At 33.1% G+C, this 22,099-nt stretch overlaps 1 protein-coding gene across 2 annotated transcripts in view; it reads right to left on the bottom strand.

The window, feature by feature from the left end:
* Nucleotides 1-1,774: 1,774 nt before the first annotated feature.
* LOC145678840 (synaptic vesicle glycoprotein 2B-like) overlaps nt 1,775-22,099 on the bottom strand; it is a 138,284-nt gene continuing 117,959 nt past the window's right edge. For both annotated transcript variants that reach the window (XM_081749399.1, XM_081749398.1), the window contains exons 9-11: nt 16,996-17,155; nt 4,496-4,623; nt 1,775-1,927 (exon numbers count right to left, since the gene is read on the bottom strand). In XM_081749399.1, the coding sequence (XP_081605525.1) occupies nt 1,872-1,927; nt 4,496-4,623; nt 16,996-17,155 (344 nt within the window). In that variant the 3' untranslated portion in view covers nt 1,775-1,871. The remainder of the gene's footprint in view (nt 1,928-4,495; nt 4,624-16,995; nt 17,156-22,099) is intronic.

Raw genomic sequence — 22,099 nt, 5'->3', positions numbered from 1 at the left:
TGTTTCAATAGAATAATTAGGGGAAGTACAGTTGAGGTTTACAGCGGACCTTGTTCTCTAATTGAAAAGATAACTGTGATTTTTTAAAAGTAGAATGAGATATTTTTAATTGACATGCTTACTTTATTAGATATCGTCACAATACTTGTAGGATATATTAGAGGGATACCAAATCTTATTTTAAGATAGTTTGTGTGTGTCTGATAGTAGTGTTGCTAGCTACAAAAATTTTTAATTCCAGATCTTAGGGGCAAATTTTGGGAAAAATTCCCTTTTTTATTTCTATTATTTCCTTCTTGTTGGCTACATTCCAACAAATGTACCAGTGTGTAACAGCCTCATCCTTAGCCTACATAGCGCACCATAAAAAGTTTTACTAGAATAATTAGGGGAAGTACAGTTGAGGTTTATAATAAACCATGTTCTGTAAATGGTAAGAAAATGGTGAATTTCTGAGGTAGAATGAGATTTTTTTTTAAATTTCATGCTTACTTTGTTATATAAAGCCATGATACTTGTAGGATATATTCTTGGAGCACTACGGTTTATTTTCAGATAGCTTTCGTCTGTCTGATGGCAGCGTTTCCAGCCAAACAATTAATTCCCGCTATTAGGTGAAAAATTCGGAAAATTTCCCTTTTCTCCTCTATTATTACCCTCTTACTGGCTACATTGAAACAAACGTACCACTACCTGAAAGCTTCCTCTTTGCCCTATAGAACGCACCATAAAAAGTTCCAATAGGATAATTAGAGAAGCTGTAACCCGGCATATTTGATTTTTGCTTCTGAGGCGTAAAAAGTGTCAAAATTTCATGTGTATGACAGAATTTTTTCTTTCCCTCTTTGAATGGAAGCCAGCGACTTCAGGATTTCACTGTACCTTGTCAACACACCAAAGATTTGTTTAGGTGACTTGAGCCCATATAGCAGCACTGGTGCTAGATACAAAAAATTTTTGAAATTCGGTTAGGGATTTTTTGCTAAATTTTCACCCCTACATTTCCCTCAATAATTTCCCACCCATTGACAACACTGTAATACAACTTACACCAAATAATAGCCACATCCATTTTCTTAAAAACATTTTCATATATCAATCGAATGAATAGTTTTTGAGCAATAAGTCACTAACTGGAAATGTAGGAAAACGCCAAAAATAACCTGGGGCCGAAAGGAATAATCACACAATTTTGCTCGTATAGGTTCAAAGAAACAAACGATTTGTAAGCTACGAGGGCTTCGACTCAAGTTCTGTTGATTATTTCAATAATCTGCAACATAAATCAATAAATAATAGTTGCCAGAAAAAAAAACAGACTTTTGAAAAAAAAACATGAAAAAGAACGATGTTTTTTATTGAAAAAAAACTTCACAGAAAAAAACCGTTTTTTTACAACACTAGTACGAAATGTGTTGTATAGTAGCACTTCAGTTCTCATAGATATCTTCTTATCTCATATCATATGTTTAATGTATCTGTAAAACTTTCTTCTTGTTTTGTCTTATAGTAATTTCTCTTATTTGGCCATCTTTCGACACTCCTGAAAGTTTCTGATGTTTTCAATACTTTTCCTTGTAGTTTTTCTTGTTTATTTTGTGATTTAATTGGTTCGTGAATTGAATTCCGTATAAATGCATGAAATAGGAAAAAAAAATAATAAACCGATAGGGTATTAAGAAACATCTTACACTATAATTTCTATTGGTGCAACAGAATAAATTGTATATACTGTTCTCAGGAATCCTACTCGGAGAAAATAAAACACTCTTGGTTGAGTAATGTGTATCAAAAATATTTATTTACTATTAAAATAAATTAGTAAATATAATTTAAAGCAATATCTTACTTTAAAAAATATAATTGTCAGATCATGAAAGAGATCTATGTGAAGTATTTGGAAATCGTAGGCTCAGCCCCGCGCTTCCTGAAAGAAAGAAAAAAAAAAAGAAAGAAAATTATTACTTGTTATCAGAGTTAACAATGGCGTACCTCAAGGTTCAGTTATTGGTCCTTTATTCTATTAACAGCTGTGAACTAAACATTTCTCAAGATACTATGTTCTAACTAACACAAAAAAATAACGCATTTCTAGAAAATTAAGACAACAGAGGTTTACAGAAAGCGTAAAGAAAAATTAATCTAATTTAGATTTGCATATTTGTCATATATGTTCATAAATATTGATTTATCTATAGATGTTTAATACTGTGTCGTGATAGTATTTAAGAATTACAATATCAAACAGCACGACCCTGGAATTCACATTTAAGAAACTTTTCAAAGAAATTAAAAACATAATGCATATGCAATCAATGTAAACATGGAACGAAAAATAGTGTAGAAATAGTAATTAATATGTAATATAAGTAATATAACTCCACAAAAAAGTATACAAAATTTTCCTGTGGAAAGTCATGTAAAAATTCGTCAACATACTTAAAATTCAATAGAAAGTCACAAGATGAAATCTTATTTGCAATAAATGATACAGTGCATCTGTGAAGTACTGATTTTAAATTTAGTAGATTTCTTCATAGAATTCGAAGCAGTTCCAGTATGTGATCCACAAAAAAATGAGTACTTTGTATCGAAAATCATATTTATAAGTTATGGAAACCATAAACGTCAGAGGATTTTAATTTTTCACGGTGCCATTAATTTTAACATACAAGGAAATTAAATAACATAAAATGTAGAAAAAAAATCGCCTTAGAAATAAGACAATCACCATGAATAGCGTTGGTCAATACGCAGTTTTCTTCAGATGTTTTACACAAAGGTGAAATATAAACAGTCTACCAGGTACGTACATTTTAAAACAAAGTGTACTATTTGTGATAGTAATTTGTTTTTCTATGTGGTTTATATAATACCAGTGATTTTTTGAATTTACGATTTTCATTCCACTGCTTCCTTAAAGTTGGGCTAATTCAGTTTAGACGGTGAATTGCAGGAAACGAAGTATCAGTGAAACATATCTTGTTTGGGATCGAATCACAGGAAAATGGTCCAACCGTTTGAAATGGAAGTTTGAAACGTAGTTAGTACATACCTCAAATTGGATTTTTATTATGTTATTTTCATTATACGGTGTAATCCTAAGGAGAATAGAGGGGCTCAATATTTTCGCCAAAAATACAGTATCTAACGAGCCCATCAAGTTAGAAAGATGAAACTCATTACAGAAGTTCCTCATTACAAATAAGTGAAGAAGTGTTCAAACATTTTTGAAAATTACGCTCTTAAAAGGGGGAGATAGGCGCAACTTCTATAATTACTTTCGCCACATTAAAATTGACGTTGTCTGCTGTTTGTGATCTCATCAGGGAAAAATGACTAAACCTTTTAAAATGTATTTTGAAACTTAGTACCTACCTCGCACTATGTCACTTTGATAAAGGGTGTATCCTGAGTAAAGAGGGATTCAAAATTTATGCCGAAAATAGAGTATATTGTGGATTTTTATCATTACATATTCATTAAAATGCATATTCAAAGTCGAAAGGGGTTTTATTTTTTTTTTTTTTAACATAAACCTATTCTTCTCATGCGAAGAACGGACATTTCAACTAGTACTCTCACATTCATTTGTTTGTTAATGCTGGCCATTAGTTTGGCGAAGGAAAAAGTCGATAGAAGTTATAGAAAAACTTTGAAACTAAGAATATTTTAGGAACAAAATAGACTTACAGGTAGAGAAATACGAAACTTTTCGCAGAAGCTTCTCGTACCAGTTAACAAGCAACTCTCACATGATACCAACAGGTAAAACTGCTACTGAAGTTGGATACCGCCTTCCCTAATATTAAAAACTTTCAACTCCATACATTTGTAATGAAAATATACAAATAAGTGCAAGAAAAACTTGTGGAAAGCAATAAAGTGGAACTGTACAGATGAAAATTGGAGACTTACAGAATGCTGGAAGACCCAAGGATATCACGAAAACAAAATTTGTTCAGTAACGAAAGATGAAATGCGGGAATTATTTCCCAGAAATCTTAATTGTATATCTCTTTCCAAGTGCTCTGCTAAAATTCAATTTTAACAAGTTTACATTGTAATATTCTATGCTATTATCCTACGCTTCAGTAGCAAAAATATGAATGGGCCAATGTTGGAAACCGATTAGTTAGTAGTAGATGTTGCATCTCATTTTCCGCAATCATTCTCAACGATGACTTGCAAAATAGCCTTAGGTTATTAAACGAATAACTTCCTAATTTCGCCTTCTCATACAAATTACAGGTTAACCTTGTTTAACTTCTAAATATTAAATGCAATTTTCCAATATTTGGCCACCATTCTCGTTGATATTAGTTTTCCCAGATTTCCCAACTGCTTACGTTGAAAATTCTTCGTAAGCAAATGTTCGGCTTTTCAACCCAATAATTACCTAACAATCCAAACTTACGTTAGCTCAACATTTTCTGGCACTAAGGACGCTACATATTAAAAAAAGAAAAAAAAAGTATGATCTGTTGAAACTCACCAAGTAATAAAATTGCTAAAATAGCGATAACTGAAGAGCAGTGCAAATCAATCAAGGAACCAAAAACTACGTTGCCCAAAATACCTCCCAACCTTCCACAGGTAAATGAAAGGGATATAGCTAGAGCCCTGTAAGTAAATAATAAAGGCATCAGATAACTTTTCATTACAAGTATGTACAGAAAACAATACATAAAATTCCAGTTTAGGTTGGTAAAAAAAATGGAAATATGTCAGGTGAGTCATGAAACGGCTTCTGGTAGCAAAGCATATGTTGTCTATCTGAAAAAACATACGCGCAGACATTTTAAAATTTTATAGTTCAGAGAACACTAATGCCCGAACACTCAACTACATTACCCTGAAAACGTTACTTTTTTTTTTCTTCCTTTCAGTGCATTACTGAACTTTAAAGGTTTCAATATTTCATCAACTTGACGTAGTGCTTCTATGTTATATGCTCAATAAGGTATTTACATCGGATGTATAAGAATGAGACCAAACCTATGAAGGAGAAAAGGGACTATAGAACACGTAACTAGTGACCTTGGAATTTCCCAAATATATTGTGTATACCGTAAACAAGAGCGAATACGTATATTCCTATGTTCGTATGGCCTCCGGAAGTGCACATAAGGTCCTCCAGAAGACATTACTAAATAAATTGCTTCTTGTAACGTGTACTATCAAAGAAATTGAATAATAATAATAATAATAATAATAATAATAATAATAATAATAATAATAATAATAATAATAATAATAATAATAATAATAATAATAATAATAATAATAATAATAATAATAATAATAATAATAATAATATATTATTATTATTATTATTATTATTATTATTATTATTATTATTATTATTATTATTATTATAAACAACGCTACCTTAACAACGCTATTAGAATGTATCGAACTGTTGTTATATTAAAGTGATTGGCTTAATCTATAGAATATAAGATCAAGTTTTGATTCTTAGATTTGGTCTCCTAACAGTAACATCATGTTGTTCGTCATGTCCATGACGTAAAGTGCTGTACTAGTCTAAATATAGTACGATAGTTTTAGTTAACCATATGGTACATGTTTGTTTTTGAATCGCAGGTTAGCCTTTACAATTGAAAAGAAAAGAAAATCCATTCCACATAGAACTGTACCATTTATATTACTCTCCCGTCATCTTACCATAACGTCGTGTGACTCGTTAAGATTAGATGTGTTATGACAGTATCAGGGTTCGAGTCCTGGTACGTTCCCGTGAGAGAAAACCATATAGTACAGTCCTGGGTTCGATTCTCGTCTGTCCCTGTCTGTTTTCCATATATAACAGTACTGGGTTCGATCCAGGTACGTCTCACATAGGGATTAACCATATACTAGAGTATTGAGTTCAATTCTACTCGCTCCCTTTCGGGATAAACCCTTTTATTACTGTACGTGGTTCGTGTCCTACGGTCCCAAAGTGGGCTTACGCTTTTACTATGGTCTAGGGTTCGATTCTCCACCGCTCGAATGTCTTCTTTAGCATTCACTATCGGGTTACATCGACCATTACTACTGACCATATAGCCGTCGGACAACAGGTTCAGAGTTCGGTCAGAACGTTACGGGAAACCGGCACAAAGTAAACTCTAATTGTATTCTGTAGCGCTAATGCAATTTATTAATGTAGGTATTACTAAGTTGCATAGGCGCTACTCACTCATGCTGTAAAGAAAAATGAATTAAGTTATTCCTTAAAATTAACACATGTAAATTTAAATCATTGTTATTATTTTCAAAGGATACTCAATTTTTGGATTTTTACTTTTTAATTCACAACACTAAAACTTTACGAACATATAATACATAAACAGTGGCACTTCACTTTTAATAACCAATATTATAAGCCCATTTAATACGAAAGACGCGGATGTCGCGGTAGACACGAATTATTTGTTATATTTCGTCACATGGTTGATTATTTCACTTTCACAAGCACTGTTCACTTACTTCGACACTAGAAGGGGAATTGCCATTGGCGGCTCCTCAGGGTCTGTCCTGAAGATTGCGGGTTGCTCTCCTCCATCTTCTTTCTGGTGAACTAATCACCAACGATTTTAAATATATTTGTTCTTGTAATAAACTCATTCATTTTGCGATCGCTCCTTTAATGTAGACGAATATTATAGTTAGCGTTTCACGGAGAACATCTTGCTATAAGTACAGTAGTAATGTATGTTCACAAACTGCTATCGCACCGAGTACCATCGTCAGACCATTCGTGGTTGCTTCTTCGGGTGTCTCTGTAACACTAATTTCTCTTTCTTTTCGTCTCGTCTTGTTGCTAGGCAAAAGTGCGCTTTGCTTCGCAGTTAGGTGATGTCAGAAGCTAAAAATAACTATGACAGCCCATAGACAGGAATGTTTTGAGACGACGTTTGTCCATTGTGCTGAATTTTAGCTCCTTATATGGGAAGGAGAGAGGAAGTCTGCGATCTCCGTGGCAATTGAGACGCACAAACATATATGCACATTCGTTTGTTGACTGAGAGAAAAATTCTTGGAAGCACTATTAAGCGAGGTTCATTTAAAAAGTTAAAAATTTCTTCTTAAAAATTGACTGAGCCAAACCGTATAGTTACATTGGCGCTCGGCAGGACATTTGTTTTGAGGGAGAGAGAAAAAACAAATAGAACCCTGCAACACTGATCACTTCACTAGTGTCACCAAATTTCATCCATTGGTCTTCAAAGGGTTAACATCACTTAACTCTTCTCGTGACGATATAACGAAAAATTTTCAAAGTTTTTTCGGAAATACGGTAACGAACACGTGGGCCATACGAAACGAAATTCGGATTACGGTTGGGCCATAATTTCAATAAAGTTTATCAATGTCTTTCATTATCTTATTATCTGTTATTTCAAAATATTTAAGTGCCACAATTTCAAACACATCAAAACATGAACAAAATTATTGTTATTTTCCTTTAAAATAACATGTTTAATAATTGGAGTAATTAATCACTGGCATTGTTTACCATTAAACACAAAACGTTACAAGTATATTAAATAATCATTGTAACCTAAAATATTTACTAATGTAGTGCCTTATACTCTTAAATGTACCTTGAATTAATTATCTAACTATTATCGAAAAGCATTCATTTTCTATATTTACTTTCATTGAAAACAACTTCTAATATTCTTGAAAACTAATACAATGACTGTATATCTGCTTTCATTTATTAATATTATTAATAGTAGTATTATTTTAATTATCATTACTACTATAAACCAAATATATAGCACACCAATTAAATTCAAGTACGAGCACACATAAATATTTTTAAAATATTGATTACGATATGAAAATTGTTATTTAAATCTACAGCAACACTCAATATCATAATGTTTACAATTATTACATTCCGGTTAAAAATTAACCAAGAATGGACTGAGCAGTGGATGGTTTGTCAAACCATTACACTTTTCAAAGTGTCTGCCCTCCGAAATTTCGAAGATACCTACCCACATTAAAATATCATTTATTTCCATCCCCGAAGCAAAGTGAAAAAATAGGATATTGGGTAAAATTTAAAAATAACATAGAGGGGACTAATAAGAAAATTGCCTACTCCGGGCATTACATAATATGAATAACCCATAGTTGGAGGGACCTTTGCTTCCATGTCTTCGAGTTAAGACTTAAAATGTTTTCGTATTCAACGAAAAGATTAATGCAAAGTAAATGCAACAATGGTTGCTAACAATTGGCCTGAACACCACTTACTTGATACTTATTTATAATAGGATGTCTCATTGTATATTCTTTTCAACTTAACAACGCGCCATAAAGGTGGGTACAGGTGACTACTATAACTTACCACACCAAAATTCAAGTATCCTCAGCTGATTAGTAATCCCAGAGGCATACTGATTGGTTAAAACAAATAAATTGAGATAACACATCGTAAGTGTAGGTTACTATTAATTGACGCATAGTTGTTATTTAAAAATTGAAATTTTCATTGCATTAATTTAAAATGTGCTTATTCAGGTTTATTACCGAATGATTTCTCACCAAAATATTTAAATTTGTGATTCAAAACATTTTAATTTTGTAAAATTGCAACACTGTGATGAAATATTTTGTATAAATTTTATACATCTTCACCATTTAAATTTATTTCTGTTCACTATATTTGATAATTTTCACTACGCAAATGCACTCTTGCACTTCGAAAAGAAACACTATATTTTCTATGATTCAAAAACTAAGACTTTGTTGTGAATGCGTTAACAAAAAAAATATACTATTACAAATAATTTCGTAGAACATATATTTCAAATATCAAGATTTTTTTTTTTTTTTTTTTTTTTGTTGAAATATTAAAACCATTGCAAGTGTCGGTTTCATACAGTACAAGCAGTCCGGCTTAACAAAGTTTCGTTTATCCTACACCTACTCGAGGCTTTTTCAACACAAAAACAATTTTCAAAGGTTTCATTTGCCAATAAACAAATAACGCGAATGGTTTCTCAACATGTATTACTACTGCATGGCACAAGAAATTGACTAACTTATCACTACTTGAGTAGCAATTACTTTTCTTTTGTGATAATTTTCGACGTGCACCAATTTTACGGTATTCAAAGTGAACCCTAAATTGCTTTTTCCTTTTCACTAGGTTTTTCCATTTACCTGTATGCTTAGCTTTTGTTATGACGTCACGATCAGCTGATAGCACATCACTGACAACAATTGGCGATTGGCATTTAATTTTCTTATTACGTTCACTTTCACATCGCTTAGACGTAAAGAATACATTCACCTGATTACCACATTCTTCCTGAAAAGGTTCGTGATTTTTATCTGCAGGTGATGAGTGGTCAGCACCTGACCCCTTTACTACGTCATAGATCGCTAAGTTACTAATGTGATTCGATTCAAAATTTTGATCACCGTGGTGCGACAACATCATTTGACATTTACAACTACTTGCCTGAGCATTGGTGCGACTGTAATGCTTATTTCTCAAAGAACATTTATGAACAAACTTGGAAAATTTTGAAAAACAAAACAGCATACGTTTAACTCTTTTTAGTTTTCGTCTGACTTTACGTACTTTCTTTTTATGTTGCCAGTGCCTTTTGCCACATTGAACCTGTAAACTATATTTTCTTGCCCTTTGACAAACAACATTTCGTAATTTACTAAAATATTCTTGACAGGTTTTTAGTTTCTTTTCCCACGTTATTGAGTTATGTTCATTACCATTAGGCCTACCTGGCGTAAAGCCGTTTGTACTATATTCTAAATACACAATTAAAGTGCAAGTAACTATGCAAAAGGTGACATAATTCATTTGTCCTATCTGTATACTTTTAACTTTCAACTCACAGCTTAAAGAACTACTATTCTCTTGACAAATCTCTACAACCCTAACAGACACAAAAAATAAACAAGTTTTGAGAAACGGAACGCATTCTAATTTACTGGTTAGCAAGGTGCCATAGAGGCAATTTTCCTCTACTAAACATAATACACTACAAGACTGCGTGGACAGGCCGCTTTTGCCTTCATTCTCAACGCAATTTATTACCACTCTAGTAAACCTTTCTGTAGTGAAGCACGCATTGCACCCATGAATGCATTTTTTTGTTCCCTTACAAAACAAACAAACAACATCTGGAACAGCTGACCGCTGATTCACACACAGAGTTACACTAGACGTGACTAACTCGATGTTTGGTGCGGGTTGCAACAAGACAGCTGGGTTGTTATTCTTTTTTCTTCCTGTTTCTTTTCTTTCTGAAACGCTATTCGACAGAGACAAAACAAATTCTTTGGCTTGGCCTAACTCAATGTTAACGTGATTAACAACAGGAATGATTTGTTTTTCTATCTTTAATTCACACTCAGATATTTCTTTAACCTGTTCAAATTCATTGTCAAGAAATTCACTATTAGCTTGATTTACTACAATAGGCGGTGACTGAGACCTAACACATGGCAAAACAGTACAACTTTCAACACATTCATTTTTCACTGTTCGTGCGTATGCTTTCTGAGCTACGGGGGCAATGTCCCACAAAATACCTTCAAATTCACGTTTAACGAATTCTAAAGTACTTTCAGCAAATTTTATTTTTAAAGGTACTGTTTTTTCTTGACGATTTTCATAATTTTGAATATTTTCTAGCTCATTAACATTCACAAAAGGAGGCGCAAAAGTTACAGTTTCAAGAGGATCAGCAAACCTAACCCGTTTCGGTGGTACAACTTTACAATTTAATTTTTGATTATCACTGGAATCCTTCTTATAACTAACATTGTGTTGCTTTGAATATCTTTTATATATTCTTTCAGCCAACCTTTCTTTTGCAGTACGTACAATGTCTGAATTTTCATAGTGAACTTTCAATTTACCTTTAATGTCTGACAAGGAAATAAATTCTGATTCAAGAACACATTCATCTTTGACCTTTCGATAAAAATCAGATTTGCGTATTTCATGCATTTTAGCAACAATTTTATCTTCAATTTCGGCCCTATACTCTATGTTCCTTTTCAAAAGAGATTTTGCAATTTCCTGTTTAGCTCTTTTACGAATTTCACAAACTTCCTGTTCTACCTTTAAGGCATTTTCGACTTCTAACAATGTAAAAGGTTCTTTTCTATATCTGAACTGACTTTCTACTATTAAGTACTCTGTTTCTTTCCATATTTTTCGCATTTCATGCAAGACAGGAATTATTTCTCTATTTACAGACATGATGATTAATTTACTAATGCCAGAGCAACAAAATTAAATAGCACTAATGAGGCACTACAATTTACCTTAATCGAGAAAATACAATCAGCGTCACTCTTATGCGGTTTTGCCGAACGTTCCTGTGCTATCGGGCGCCATTTTATGACAGTATCAGGGTTCGAGTCCTGGTACGTTCCCGTGAGAGAAAACCATATAGTACAGTCCTGGGTTCGATTCTCGTCTGTCCCTGTCTGTTTTCCATATATAACAGTACTGGGTTCGATCCAGGTACGTCTCACATAGGGATTAACCATATACTAGAGTATTGAGTTCAATTCTACTCGCTCCCTTTCGGGATAAACCCTTTTATTACTGTACGTGGTTCGTGTCCTACGGTCCCAAAGTGGGCTTACGCTTTTACTATGGTCTAGGGTTCGATTCTCCACCGCTCGAATGTCTTCTTTAGCATTCACTATCGGGTTACATCGACCATTACTACTGACCATATAGCCGTCGGACAACAGGTTCAGAGTTCGGTCAGAACGTTACGGGAAACCGGCACAAAGTAAACTCTAATTGTATTCTGTAGCGCTAATGCAATTTATTAATGTAGGTATTACTAAGTTGCATAGGCGCTACTCACTCATGCTGTAAAGAAAAATGAATTAAGTTATTCCTTAAAATTAACACATGTAAATTTAAATCATTGTTATTATTTTCAAAGGATACTCAATTTTTGGATTTTTACTTTTTAATTCACAACACTAAAACTTTACGAACATATAATACATAAACAGTGGCACTTCACTTTTAATAACCAATATTATAAGCCCATTTAATACGAAAGACGCGGATGTCGCGGTAGACACGAATTATTTGTTATATTTCGTCACATGGTTGATTATTTCACTTTCACAAGCACTGTTCACTTACTTCGACACTAGAAGGGGAATTGCCATTGGCGGCTCCTCAGGGTCTGTCCTGAAGATTGCGGGTTGCTCTCCTCCATCTTCTTTCTGGTGAACTAATCACCAACGATTTTAAATATATTTGTTCTTGTAATAAACTCATTCATTTTGCGATCGCTCCTTTAATGTAGACGAATATTATAGTTAGCGTTTCACGGAGAACATCTTGCTATAAGTACAGTAGTAATGTATGTTCACAAACTGCTATCGCACCGAGTACCATCGTCAGACCATTCGTGGTTGCTTCTTCGGGTGTCTCTGTAACACTAATTTCTCTTTCTTTTCGTCTCGTCTTGTTGCTAGGCAAAAGTGCGCTTTGCTTCGCAGTTAGGTGATGTCAGAAGCTAAAAATAACTATGACAGCCCATAGACAGGAATGTTTTGAGACGACGTTTGTCCATTGTGCTGAATTTTAGCTCCTTATATGGGAAGGAGAGAGGAAGTCTGCGATCTCCGTGGCAATTGAGACGCACAAACATATATGCACATTCGTTTGTTGACTGAGAGAAAAATTCTTGGAAGCACTATTAAGCGAGGTTCATTTAAAAAGTTAAAAATTTCTTCTTAAAAATTGACTGAGCCAAACCGTATAGTTACAGTGTATAGGAAACAGGTAATGATAATGTAATGTTATGGTGCGATCTGATTGACACCTAAAATATTCTATTAATGTATTTTTCACTAGGCTTCCACGGAGTATTGAAATCTACGTAAGTATACTTTCCGTAACCACAAGAAGAAGAAGAAGCAATAAAGACTCGAATTTAAAGCTTACAAAAGAGCTCCAAAATTAGTAAGCTTTGCATTATATGATATTTTCAAAGTGTGACTAATATTGTAAGCTAAGCATTTTCATTTTTACATTGAAATCTTCTCAAAATCCTGGAGTCGTCTTGTATTTAAGGCCTTACTATCTTAGATCAACATGGTACATTGCGCTATCAACCTATATTCAATCTGTCTCTAACTAAACATTAAAGAAAGCATTAAGGATGCAATGAAATTTGTTTTTTAAACCTACCTTCGGGAAGATTAATACATAAATAAATACATAAGAAAAGACAAACTAAAAATTGTGTGCAAGGTTCAAAGTAGGAAGGCATAAAAATCGGTTCTTCTATTTTTAAAAACCCTTCAAAAATCAATTTTCTGTAAAACCAGTTTCTATTTTCTATCAAACAAATTTCGGTTTTCTCTCAAACACCGAACCAAACCAATTTTGTCCATCCCTAGTTCAAACCCTATCGCTAGACACTGATGATTGACATGGAAGACATTGCTTCTGTAGGCTAGGTTGTTTGTCTCTGTTTTCATACTGTGATTGACTATATTCTACGAGCCTGGCAAACGCATTGCACCTTTTGCTGATCCAAAATAGATAAGGCTGACACAATTGGTGCGCCTATTGTGATATATGCACGAGTTCGAACAAATTAATGTCGCAGTGGCAGAATAGAATAGAAATAGATATAATGGTACTTAACTGTGCCCTTCACAACTACTTTTCTATTCTTTATTTAATTTTCCTTCCTACATCTGCTCCTATCTATTTGATGAACTAACCTGCGAAAGCGTTTATAGTGATTTTTTTTTTTTTTTTTTTTTCAGGACGGACAAAATAGCTTTGTATAGAAACCGGAAATCGAAAATCTGACATTTCGGTTCTCTCCAAAAATTGATTCAGTTATCACCGAAATCGCTTTTGATCTTCGTAAAAAAAAAAAAAAAAAAAAGTTTGTTTGTTCACTGAAACAGTTTTGTCCAAAAGAGTATGGTGTTTCTGAAAAGTGGAAACCCGTTTTATGTTTAGAAACTACTTGTTTTGTATTTATTAGAAAGATTCCAGCTGATGCAATCTTTCTAATAAATACAAAATATCATTTCATATAAATATAACCAGTAATAATTTCAGGCATTGGCCCGGCAGAGGGATAAATTCCTTTTTGGAGATACAAAATTTCCCCCCAGTTTTGTATCTCCTTTAAAGTACTATTTTTCACCTTTGTATATAATGTTGGAAGCCCCACTTCTGAGGGAAACTTCATGAAATCACCACTGATTGTAATGATTTTATTCTTTTCTAGTTAAGTAGTTTTCTAGTTCAAACTTCAACGCAGTAGTAATAGCAGCAGCTGATTTAACTTTTTGGGCCCCTGGATTGCGGCGCCCGCCTTAGTTCAGCCCTGGGGTTACGTGGTATGACGTCATGAGATCACGTAGTTTTATGCCACGTCCCTCTGGTCACCTGGTGTTATGCTCCATCCCTCTTGGTCACGTAGTTTTAACCGCTGCCTTTATGAGTAGTCCCTCATCCTCTTTGATAACCGAGCTAAGGCGGGCGCCGCAATGCAGGAGGCCCACAAAGTTAAATCAACTGCTGCCATTACTACTAACGCCTTTTCTCAGCACCAAAAACGGCTATACGAGACGTGGATCTACGAAGGATCCGAACTTCATGAGTTTCCACCAGGGACCGAATCCGCATCTACCGAAAGATAACAATATAATCATGCGGAATACGTATTCTGAAGTTTTGTAAATAACACAGTAACAATAACTATATGAAGTTTTGGAAAGTAAATCACATATTAAGACAATTCAATGAAATGAATTAATAGTCATTTTAACATCTTCAAGATAGTGCAGTACTTTTAAGATCTGAAAGTAATAAAGAAACTTGCAGAATAGATTTTTCGTCAATAAACAAACACAATTGCATTATTTTATTGCATTCAAAAACATCAAATGGCTAATTTCTAATTTTATTATATTTTTCATTGATTTTGTAGTACAAGAAAATAATAATACCGATAAAAAGTGTTGAAGACTGTAGTGAAAATCCTTACGTCTACCGCGATATGTCTAGTTCCAGCATTATTTTATGGGCTCAGTGTATATATTAGGAAAATGTTAAGAGAACAGCAAATAAGTAATGACAGCAGGTTGCTAAAAGAGGAAGATTAATGAGCTTACTGAAATTTTAAGAGGAAGGACTGATCAAAAAGTAGGTAAAACATTAAACTCTCCCTCTTATCTATCTATCTATCTATCTATCTATCTATATATATATATATATATATATATATATATATATATATATATATATATATATATATATATATATATATATATATCCAAAAAAGAATAGTGTGTGAGAGAGATGGAGTGGAAACACCTGAAGGAAAGAAATTAGGACAACCAATTTGGTTCTAAATTTTCTCTACTCCGGTAGATTTTTTGATGAGCACTCTGGTAGTAGATGCCAGTAATATCTGGCCTAGGAAACTTTGAACAAGTATGGTTCATTCTGTTAAACATTTTTTGGTTCCTATCAAGTTTGCAGCTATTCACAAATGTGATCAAAAGTTACATTTATGAACGACAATCTGCCTCTATTTTCCTTTCAAATCAAGCTTCAACTGCAGCTGGAAGAGACCTCTTCACTAAGGCTTCATTGTTTACAGAAAATGTGTTCAGAGCCGTAGCTATAGATTTCGGCGCCCACCTACACTCACCTTACCAAGCCTCCAATTTTTATTTATTTATTTATTTATTTATTATTTTTCTTGCATATAAGACAGGCAGCTTTTGTTGTTACGCTATCCTGAATTTTTATCAACCTACTCGGACAGACCACTGCATCAGTCACAAGTGGTCATTGTGTATTCCTTTACAAATAAGAGCTGCTTTCAAAAGGTTTATTTTTGACTTTATGTTAAACTTGAGAGAACTACCTTTAGTTGTATACAAATCCACTTGGAGAACAGTCACGGAAATTTATAACATTTAGTACTATCGGTAAGAAATGAAATTTCAATACAGTAGATCCTATGTGCTTTTAAATTGTTCGAAATGGGTGGAAACATTAATTTCCAATAAAAATTATAAATTTTTGTAATTTTATTCTGTATGTGACTACACAAATAGCATTTTAATTTCGATTCTTTTATGGTAAAAAAAAAGTTTTGTAAAATGTAATGGAATTCAGAAGGAGTCTTCCCGCGAATTTCTCAATATTCATCGATAGAGGTCAAGAATATGTTGTATTTAAAATCCAAAATACAGTTTGGTTATTACACATGTTTGAAATTACAGAAATTACTTAATTTCTTAATGAAAGAAAGTTCTGAATTTAAGGTTACTTATTATTAATTAACATATTAACAATACACATACATGCATATATGTATATTCCCCTTGTTTATCTTCATTTTTAATATTCCCGAGCAAACAGCAGCTTGCGTCTCTATACTTCTCATTTTCATACCTTCATAATCACCGTCGTGATTAATACGATTGTGTAGAAAAGCGTGATTAACTCAGCAAACTCATTATCATCAAAACGCCGAACACGTATTTCAGACTTTGACCGTTTCTGACTTTTAAAACGCTCCTAGGTACACTGTAAGTCACTACTCAGCACCTTGTATATCACATCGTCATTAACAAATTATATATAATAATTTTATTTAAGTAAGAGTAAAAATATGTTGTGACTCTTATTGAAACGTTTGGGTTGCGAGCATAGCAAGTAAGAAAATTTTTCACAAATTTCTTTGCAAAGCAACAATATTGACTTAATAGGGCGTTAATAATTTTTCAGAGCGACGCATTGTTTACTTATTTTCAATATTTTTCCTTTCTTCTTGCTCGTTCGGCGCCCTCTTGCTTTCTGCGCCCGGGACGACTACCTTCCCCCCCCCCCGCTCTGAGAATGTTACATAAATTAATTTTAGAAAAACAAGAAGTGAAATATATAATGAAAGAAGAAGAAGAATAACAAACCTGAGATTTGTTGGGAACAGCTCAACTACAAGGCAGCAGAGAACGCTGATGGCTATTCCTGTCATGGCTTCAAATATGCACGAAAGGATTAAATTTTGAATGGAATTGTTCACAAAGTATAATCCGATTGTGCATATACCTGAAACTGCCAAACTGAAAACTGAAAGAAAGAAAAAATATTATTGGATTATCCAGAAAAAATCTGCCTGCCGGATTGGCAGAGACGCTGCTTTAGTCTGTTCTTATAGCAGAAAGAAAAATTGGTTATGTCACTGACAATTTAACTGATATAGTAACTACTAATTCCTACGATGGGAAGCATATTAACTAACAGTAGATAAAAATTTTTATACATTAAAATATTCAAAAGACAAAAATCTGTGAAAGGTTTCGAAGCACTCCTCACTGGGGTGGGGCAGCAAAAATTCAAACTTTGTGTTTCAAGTCGTAATACCGCGGAAAAGTTGCGAATTGGAGAAACTAAAAAGGAATATATATAAAATAAATAAACAAATAAAGTTGGTTTATATTTTCTGACCGCACATATGCTCTAAAGTTTGCCAAAATTTGGAAAAATCACATTTTTACGAACATTTTTAACGTTTTTAAATTAACTTCTTCCCAAATGTAACAACTCAAATTCTTATGTATTAGAACCACAGAAAATAATGTTTAAATATATTTAAATCCATCAACATCTTTCGATCGCACATTACCTTTTAAATTTAATGAAATTTTGGAAAGAAATCTGTAAATAAAAGTAGATCACAGTTCAAGGGAAAAAAATAATACAAGTTAGTTTTATTATTATTATTATTATTATTTGTTTGTTTATTGAATACAAGTTTAAATGTTTGAAAGCAAATTATTTTAGACCATTAGTAATATTTATAAACAGATTTTTTTTTTATTGACAAAACTACAGATTTTGTGTGAGGTCGTAAGTCTAAGAAATTCATGTTGAATATCTCCGTTTTCTCTCATTCTTAGCTAAAGGTATTTTGAAATCTGAGTTATGGCCAAAGTTAGGCATGATTGACATTGATAGCAGAGTCGTTCTGATAAAACCATTCCTAGATTCAGCTCGAAAAACTCTTCTTGTTGGTTCTTAGAATTGACAACCGTTGCGCGAGCGGACCGATTTGAACAATTCTTTTTTTCTGAATCATTGACGGTTCGAGCAAGATTCGACTAGAGATATTAGATTTAAATATTAATAAGTAACATAAAAAAAAAAAATCATAGAAATGTGAATGTTTCCAACTTACGATAAATTTAGAGCACATGCGCGACCGGAAGATATAAACAGGTTTTATTTTTTCTTTTACTCCTATTCAGTCTCCTCAATTCACAAATTTCCGCCATATTAGACTTGAAAAAAAAAAAAAAAAATTCGGCCCATCCAACTCTTGACCTGTTCCTCAGCACATCTAAAGAAGCTTGTTACTACATAGAAGACATGATACATGAAAGTCTTTGCTTGTTCATCCTGCAGAATAAAGCATGCGTTAAATTTGAAGCTCGATAGGAATATTTGTTCTCTTCCTAACTTATGAGTAATATTTCATGTCTCTCTCTATTTTATTATATTGTTTTATGGACGTTTTAAGATATGAGAATTTTTATTCACTGTTGGTGCAATAATTGTCTGGAAGAGGAATCATGATTCGTGTCCACGAGAATCCAGCGAATAGATAAGATTCATTTCTGTTACTCTGTACCTTATTGTTACTACTTGGTTGGATTGAGTCGTTAGCCAATGAGAAGCCTTTATTCACATTAAATAATAACATAAAAGTATAATGTCTTTTAAAAATTCTTGACGAAATTAATCTTTCAGTGGTGCTTATCAAAGGTATCTGTTAAATCTATTATTGCGAAGCTTACCTATTTTACTGCAATTTCACCAATTACACTCTAATAGTTGCTACCAATATCCTAGCTATATATTCCACCAGTCTCCAATCCACGTGCAGACAATAATTGTATCTGATCTCGAACATTTACAACAAAAAACATAGTTCCCACGTTGGATAAATCATGCATTTATTCTCAACATTCAACTACTTGGTACAATATCTGTTATACATCTTCTTAATATAGCCAAAACTCATTCCAGTAAGCTCTAGGCAAGAGAAAAATTATTTTCCTATAAAACAGAAGTTCCATGAAAACAAAAACGTCCCACTTCCACTATACTGTCTTTCTTCTTCTTCTTTTCTTTATTGTTCTACATTCGTTCTTCTCAGAACGCCGAAGATTTTACACTAATTTCTAATACTTAACACATATTTGTATATAAAAAAGAAAGCATAATTGTCTCAAATTCTCTAACTTTCTACTTGTGGTGTGTAAGCCCTTCACTAATGGTCATGGTAATTAGAAAAATAAAATAGAATATATAAAAATACTTTAAAATTTTAAAAACAAAAACTAAGCACCCACTGATAATGATGGTAATCTTGACCGTATGTAAAAAGAAATGAAAATAAAATTTGTATGTTTACGTCCCACGCTTATGCCGACTAGGCTAAAGATGATGATGAGAAATGAATGAAATGGTGAAATGAAGAAAGTGGCAGGAAACGGGAGAACCCCAAGAAAATCCGCACACACTTTGTTTGCCCACCAGAAAGTTCACTTGACTTGAGCGGGGTTCGAACCAAGGATCTCACGCACCAGAGGTGAACGCTTCACCACTGCCGTACGTAAACAGTAAGTAACATAAATGTAGGACAAAGGATACCCAGAACTATGCTGCACTAACCCATTAAGATTTCATTTCCACAATAAAGAAGCACGTTCATAGTTTAAAAAGGACTCCTTAATGTTGTTAACACTTTAAAGAAAATTCACCGACAATGAAATTCTTCAAGTAACGTTTATTTCCTTTAAAAACAATTGTACCGATGAAGATCAGAAATTTTCATTGAAACGTCTATGGTGAAGATTGTCATTATTACAAGTGAATGCTTATGTAAGTAGACGCTTTGTTATTATTAAATATGTATCGTATTAACACAATCAATAATTTATGATTAATCAAACAATTTTATTGCAGTTCTGCCAAAGAAGGGATTGAATCCCCTACTGTCTGGTTTTGGAAAAATATTAAATGTAAATAGGTAAATAAACATATTAAAATACAAAACCAAGTAGTCCAATTCCATTATCGTTAAAAAACTGTCTAATACGTGAATTTTTGGGGGACATTTGAAGTTCTGCCAGATTTTTGTTGTGTTCTATTCATCACTACGATAGCAACTCTCAAATGTAATATATTATTTGCAATGCTACAACAACTTAAAAGAATATTGTAGAAAAGGTCAATAGAATTTATCACACCATGTAGACGTGATTATTATTTTTTTTTTTCCCCTCAGTAGACGCAACACGCCTACTATAGAGTTTCCGTTAGTTTGAACGTTACATGAATATCCGCCGGCGTCTTCTTAGTATTTGCATTAAAAATTGAGCAGACAGTGAAGAGTAAAGTATGATCCGTTTCATAAAATACGCCGTCTTTTGGTAGTGTTGCTGGCAAATGTAAGGTTTTTATGCAAATAAAAATCTTAGTATTGATGAAGGAATTAAGGGGGCAGACTACTAAATATTTTTCGAAAGCTAACAATGTTTTTTTTTTTTTTAAACCAGTTTTTCCATAAATGAAAAGAGATAATGAAACGTAACTTACCTCAATAATAGATAATATTATTCTACACCTGAAAATATGAATTGGAAGAATTTTCAGTGTTGCCATCCACAGAAATTACAGTGTGACCAGAATTTGAATTGCCCATAAATATAGGTTAAGGCAACGACTAGAAAAATGAACTCAACGGTAATTGATGACTTATCATAGTCTGTGTTCCTTGTTAACTACTTTTTAAATAATATTTGCACTTATTCTGTCATAACTTACAAACGATATTGCAAAATAAATAAGTTATTACAAAATAAATACAAATATTATTTAAAAAGTAGTTAACAAGGAACACAGCATGATAAGTCATTAATTAAAGTTGAGTTCATTTTTCTAGTCGCTGCCTTAAGCTAGATTTTTGGGTAATTCAAATTCTGGTCACAATTAATTTCTGTGGATGGCAACACTGAAAATTCTTCCGATTCGTATTTTCGGGTGTAGAATAACATTATCTATTATTGAGGTAAGTTACGTTTCATTATCTCTTTCCATTTACGAAAAACTGTCAAAAGAAAAATTGTTAGCTGTCTGCCCCCTTAAAGTATTTTTTGAAGATAATACATACAGGAAGGGCAATTTATCTGGAACATCCGTAATAACGGAGAAACCAGAAGAGGGAGAAAAGCGAAACTTTGCATGAAGCAACTATAAGGAGTGGGACATCGTTTTACGTATTAAACAACAACACTCCGTGAACAGTGTTGCCATCCCAGTACAAAGTTATATTTTTTCAAATGGCACTACGTCAGATTATTACATATTTCAAATCAAAATGTTAAACTAAAACTTAAAATATCACACTGATCATTCAGTGTTGCAAATTAAGGATGTTATCACAAACATCCAAAGTTTGGAAGCCTCTATCACACATACAGCACAACGGAGATGGACAAGACAATGCACATCGGAAGTATCTCAGCGTTGGATACTATGGCCATGGTATGATTTGTTTTGAATGAATAGCAACAAAGTTATAAGGACTTGAAAATTTGAATTTTTTCAAAGGCCTTTATTTCGAAAACATGCTTAGGTAAGTATCATATCTAGTTACTTGTGTGGTTTGCAATTGACAAACAAATCAATTTGCCGTTTACAACACTTCGATATCTCAAACCGTTCCGGAGATACGATAAACATTGCTGAAGTTTGCAACACAGCTTAAATCATGTAATTGCGAGGATTTGTAATTATACCTACTAAAAGTTATTCCTGCAGTGCTATAAAAGGAAAACAACAATCAGTTTAAATATTGTCCAGAAATACGCCATTTTCATAGCTCCTCTACTATGAACCTATCGTAGTCGGGTCAAGACATAACTGAGCAACTGGTATGTGAACTATCCAAATAGCCATGTTTCAGTTTGCTCCAGTACTTGCACACCAATTTTTAGAGAGGTAGGT

The sequence above is a fragment of the Thermobia domestica genome, chromosome 2 (assembly GCF_964235325.1).
Source record: "Thermobia domestica chromosome 2, izTheDome1.hap1.1, whole genome shotgun sequence".
NCBI classification, from domain to species: domain Eukaryota; kingdom Metazoa; phylum Arthropoda; class Insecta; order Zygentoma; family Lepismatidae; genus Thermobia; species Thermobia domestica.
Note: the sequence above shows the minus strand (reverse complement) of the source record. Positions and strands in the feature narration are given on the sequence as shown.